Source organism: Sinocyclocheilus anshuiensis, unplaced genomic scaffold (genome assembly GCF_001515605.1).
Source record: "Sinocyclocheilus anshuiensis isolate Anshui unplaced genomic scaffold, SAMN03320099.WGS_v1.1 scaffold265, whole genome shotgun sequence".
Taxonomy (NCBI): Eukaryota; Metazoa; Chordata; class Actinopteri; order Cypriniformes; family Cyprinidae; genus Sinocyclocheilus; species Sinocyclocheilus anshuiensis.
Window position 1 is genome coordinate 42,320 of NW_015536465.1, and position 5,469 is coordinate 47,788.

At 36.7% G+C, this 5,469-nt stretch overlaps 1 protein-coding gene across 1 annotated transcript in view; it reads left to right on the top strand.

Annotated features, from left to right (window-relative positions):
• The window catches only part of LOC107688548 (tyrosine-protein kinase Mer-like), a 33,957-nt gene that overhangs the window by 13,471 nt on the left and 15,017 nt on the right, over nt 1-5,469 (top strand). The window contains exons 4-6 of the mRNA XM_016486281.1: nt 3,791-3,877; nt 4,235-4,350; nt 4,625-4,805. Coding sequence (XP_016341767.1) covers nt 3,791-3,877; nt 4,235-4,350; nt 4,625-4,805 — 384 coding nt within the window. The remainder of the gene's footprint in view (nt 1-3,790; nt 3,878-4,234; nt 4,351-4,624; nt 4,806-5,469) is intronic.

A 5,469-nucleotide genomic window follows, 5' to 3' on the forward strand; every position in this document is an offset into this window, starting at 1 on the left:
ATCATCCGCCATCGTCTTGTCTGTCTCACCTCACTCTTCTTGTCAGTCAGCTGGACTCACTCTCCTCACTGGAGAAATGAAATCTGATCTGTGATGTGACTGTCGTTCGGCACGCTGCATTGAGCAGCCGCGTTCAGTTTTTAATTGTAGTGTCTGTTCTTTTACTGAACTAAATTATTTTTATTACTATAAAAAAATCTAAATGACGGTGGGGGTCGGTGCCGCGGTGGGCAAGTGATGTAACCGGTGTTGCGGCTTAACAACGGTATCACCGTCAGGCGTCAGCACCGTCTATCGTGGCAAGCCTATTTTACAGTACATCTGTAAAATTACAATATTGATGTTTATGGCTCTCTTAATTTCTTCATTTTCAAACGTTAAACCATCAAGCTTTTATTTTCACAGAAAACTGCAGGGAGCTCTTAAAGCTACTTTCTTGTTTTCAACAGCTGGTTTATGAGGGCATCTCATTACAAGTTTGGCAAGATGGTTGGTGCATGTTGCATTTTCAAATGCACGTTATACTGTAAGCAACCCAAACTCAGAGCAGATGCAGATGTAAGTTTGTGTGGAGCAGCATTTACTGTGACTCAAGCCACTCTGTGACTCTGTAAACACCAGATCATGAGCTGCTCTCGAGTAAAAGCACACATTGAAACACGCTCCACATATATTTATTTAAAGGGTTACTCCACCCCAAAATGAAAATTGTCATTAATCACTTACCCCCATGTCGTTCCAAAACCGTAAAAACTTCGTTCGTCTTCGGAACACAATTTAAGATATTTTGGATGAAAACCGGGAGGCTTGTGACTGTCCCACTGACTGCCAAGTAAATAACACTGTCAAGGCCCAGAAAAGTATGAAAGTCATCGTCAAAATAGTCCATCTGCCATCAGTGGTTCAATCTGAATTTTATGAAGCGACGAGAATACTTTTTGTACGCAAAGAAAACAAAAATAATGACTTTATTCAACAATTCGTCTCCTCCGCGTCACCGTAGTGCCATTTTGGAGAGTATGCACTGAACGCAAACTGCGTATGCTGTTCTGTGTCAGCCGCACCACACGGATACGCTGTTTTCGTTCAAATCAAAGTGTAAATAAACGTAGAAAACGTATCTGTGTGGTGCGGCTGACACAGACAAGTAGAACATTTTTTAGTTATTATGATTAATCATGCAGCCCTAGCTGCTGGGATGTTGTTTGGCAGTTTATACCTTTCTATTTACTTGGTAATCCAGAATACTGTAAATGTTGGAGTTACCATGGTACATAAAAACATTGCTTAAAATCATTGTTTGTTAGCGCTATAGTAAACACTATGCCAGAGCAATCTCAGATTCTGTTGCATCCATATGCAGGGCCTGCTATCACGGCTGTTCTCAAAACCCGATAATTACAGGCCATCAGAAATGTAGCGTATACTTCCTGGCACCTGTACAGACGTACAGTCTGTCCAGCCTGCATGCATGTTTATTTGTAACCAAAAGTCAGCTTCTTTTTGTAGCTTTTTTTTTTGTAAATCTTCTAAATTTAGTCAGTTTGATTCATGAAAAGGAGTTTGGAGAGACTCCATTTGTATGGAGTCAAATGATCAGTCATTTTTCTGATGAACTAAAGCTAAAAATTAGAATTTAACATCGCAAAACATTCCTTTTCCGAGCTGGGCTTTGGCTCACAATGTTTCTGTGCAGTTTCAGCCTGAAATAGTTTATTTCAAAGTTCAAACCATGGTCATATGGCAACTCTTTGTGATTAATTAGTTTCAAATGGGTGGTTTATTTAAAATATATTTGAATGTTGTACATTGCTTTTTAACTAAATCTTTTCTGGGTAAGAGGCAGAAAAAGTCTTCTTGTCTTCTGAAAGGAGGTCTACCTCAAGAATAATTAAGTCAAGTCAAGTCGTCAAGTCTGCTTTATTGTCAATTCTTCCACATGTACAGCACATACACACAGAGAATTGAAATTGCGTTACTCTCAGACCCTTGGTGCATACAGGTAACACTAACAGTAGAACATAAATACAGATAGATACAGATTAAATATAAAATACAACTATACAAATATAGAAATAAGGTCAAATGTAAAAAAAAAAAAAATCATTTAAAAAAAAATATATATAAAGCAGCACATGGCAGATAGAGTGCAAACCAGTGAAGAAAACATCCCTGTGAGTTGGTTTCAGCAAATTAGGTATGATTTAGGAAAGTTTATATTCAAGAAACCTTTCTTTCCCATGTCTAGACTGAACCCGTAATCATTCCTACATTGAATCCATTATGTTTGTATCTTTTTACAGATGCTGTTTCATTAGCATAGTTCAGTCGCTTGAAAACGGAGGCACGATCTGTCCCACTGACAGTCAGAGATAGACACATTTGATACTAAGAAGCATGTCAACAACCAAACAAGCAGCTTCCTGTCAGCTCCATTGGGGGAAGCAATGTGTCCTTTGTGACAGCGGCTCTGAAATGCACTTGCACAAAAGGGATATTATGGTTGCGCTTTTGTCAGAGTGGGACTGGAGTGTTGGCATGGAGTGGCACTGAAAGACTGTGCCACACGCTGGCGGTGAAAGTTGCGCGGTTCTGCATGTGCTCGACCCAGACATGGGTCTTTAAGCTGGATTCAGAGTCAAGTCTGGAGTAATTTCATTAATTGTTGTAAATAAATTCTAATCCTTAAAAATCCTATTTGCCAGGTTGTATTTTAAAGTATGTTCCAGGGATACTACTAGGATTCTAGCTAAACTTATCTTCCTCTACCTGTATACAATAGAGTCAATCCAAGATACAAAAATACATAAACACATGTAAAATTATTAATTTGAGGAGGCCCGTTCATATTCAGAATCCTCTGTAACACCGTGATGTAGCCACTAGATGATAATTAATCAAATTCTAGATCTATTTAATCACACATCAATTTTAGTTGAGAATGTGCCCCCCAAAAGATCATTTAAAAGCATTATTGTGTTCGATGAGTAAAGCATTGAAAAGCACTAACTCGAGTGCCCATCCAAATGGATTTAATAATATATACAGTATTTACAGTTACTCACAGCCAAGATGGTTTGGATCTGGATGGTTTCCAGATTTGTTAGTGTTTGTGTGGTATGATCTTTTTGAAAGAAGTCTCTTATGTCCACCAAGACTGCATTTATTTGTTCAAATATACAGTAACAAACAGTAATATTTGTACAATTTAAAATAGCTGTTTTCTATTTGAATATATTTGAAAATGTAATTTATTTCTGTGATCAAAGCTGAATTTTCAGCATCATTACTCCAGTCTTCAGTGTCACATGATTCTTCAGAAATCATTCTAATATGCTGATTTGCTGCTCAAGAGACAGTTCTGATTATTATCAATGTTGAAAACAGTTGTGCTGCTTCATATTTTTATTTTATTTGAAATCGAAAACAATTAAGTGCATCCTTGCTGATTAAAAGTGTTGATTTTTTTAAAGAAAATACACTGTCCCTAAATTTTTGAACATTAGTGTATAAAACTATCAGTAATATTAAAAATAATAGTTTGCAAGCACCACTGATTCTTCCCAAACAGGCTCCCATTTTTCATTGTTCAGCCAAACGGGTTGTTCCTCCCCAAATTTAACACTATTGGTTGAGCTATAGAAATTCACATGTTGGGCCAGTCAAACAAGTCAGATGAATGTTTGAAAGCAGTCTTTCATTCTTCAGAAAGTCCAAAAAAAGCGCAGACAGTACTTTTAGTATCTGCATATTAAAGTGAGCTAAATGTTTTAATTTTTGTTCTGTGCAGGTGTTGATGCACTCACTCAGTACAGCTGTGAAGCTCACAATGAGAAAGGCCTCACAGTATCTAAAGAAGCTCACATCAATATCAAAGGTAAAGCCAATCTGAGAACAGTGTGTAATTTTAGTGTAATTATATCATATATTATATTGTATTGTATTGTATTATATTATATTATACATTTTCTTTTTTTACATTTTCAATTTTCATTTAAATTTTAGTCACTTTTCTTTTGTCATTTTTATTAGGGTTTTTTTTTGTTTCCATTTAACTTTAATTTAAATTTTTTTTAGTTGTAGTAATTTTAGTACTTTTTTATTTCAGTTAGTTGTCAAGAAGACTTTTCTAATTTTTCAAGTTTTTTTTAAGCCTAAGTTCTTCATCTAATATTTATACTTCCATTTCATTTCAGTAAAACAAAAAGTAAAAGATTTTTAATATTTTTTTTAGAGCTTCCTGACAAAGTGTCAAAGGTCACAGTAGTAAAACGTGAGGCCAACAAACTCGTCATAAGCTGGACACCGGGACACGACGGCTTCTCTCCTCTCAGCACATGCTCCATCACAGTAAGAAGGACAAAAGAATGAACATTGCTTGTACAAGGCTACTGAATTGTGATGAAACCTCTGAAGAACATAGTTCAGTTCAGAATGGATATGACCCTTCAGTATAAGATTCTGCACCCATTTTAACATCCACCAGGTTGATCCTAATTCTGATCACTTGGTAAAGTAACAGCACACCTTCTAAATTTGAAGAAACACCACTAAAAGCTTTGATTGAATGATGATTGTCATTTTTAGAACAAATAATAAATGTGTTATCCTTCATCTGTTCCAGGTGCGAGAGCTTTTGGAGCCAGGAAGCCCCACTGCCGCACACCCCACACGCGTGCCTCCGTTCCAGTATGAAATCAGCAACCTCAAGGCCATGACCTGGTACAACATGAGCGTGTCCTGCACCAATGAGATCGGGTCGTCCCCGCCCAGCGCCTGGGTCCAGAGCAACACCACAGAGGGCGGTGAGTCTGTTCAGATTCCTGGAGCAACTTCCTGCACTACTTGTAAATAAAACTACCGTTCAAAAGGTTGAATGTTTTTGAAAAAGTTTTCTTCTGCTCACCAAGGCTGCATTTATTTGATCAAAAATACAGTAAAATCAGTAATATTGTGAAATATTATTATAGTTTCAAAGAACTGTTTTTTATTGTAATATATTGTAAAATGTAATTTATTCCTGTGATGCAAAGCTGCATTTTTAGCATCATTACTCCAGTCTTCAGTGTCACATGATCCTTCAGAAATCATTCTAATATGCTGATTTGCTGCTCAGGAAACATTTCTGATTATTGTCAATGTTGAAAAAGTAAAGAGATGCTACAAGTCACTAATGTAATATTTCCAGTTAACTCTGCACACTGGAAATGGAAGATGAAGCCGAGTGCATTAGAGTCAATGAGAGAAGTAGCATTTTGCTAATAGTAGAAAGACAATTATGTCTTTGATATCCAAGAGTTTTCCGAATGCCAAGTGGGAATGGGAGTGACCTGGTAGTTAGAGATGCTTTTCCTATGGGATGTGTCCATGAAGGATTTCCTCTGTATTCCTAAAAGAACAGTGAAGGGTATTTTTAGTCTCTGATAAACATTGTGTTTTATGTCATACTGTACTTCTAATTTAATACAA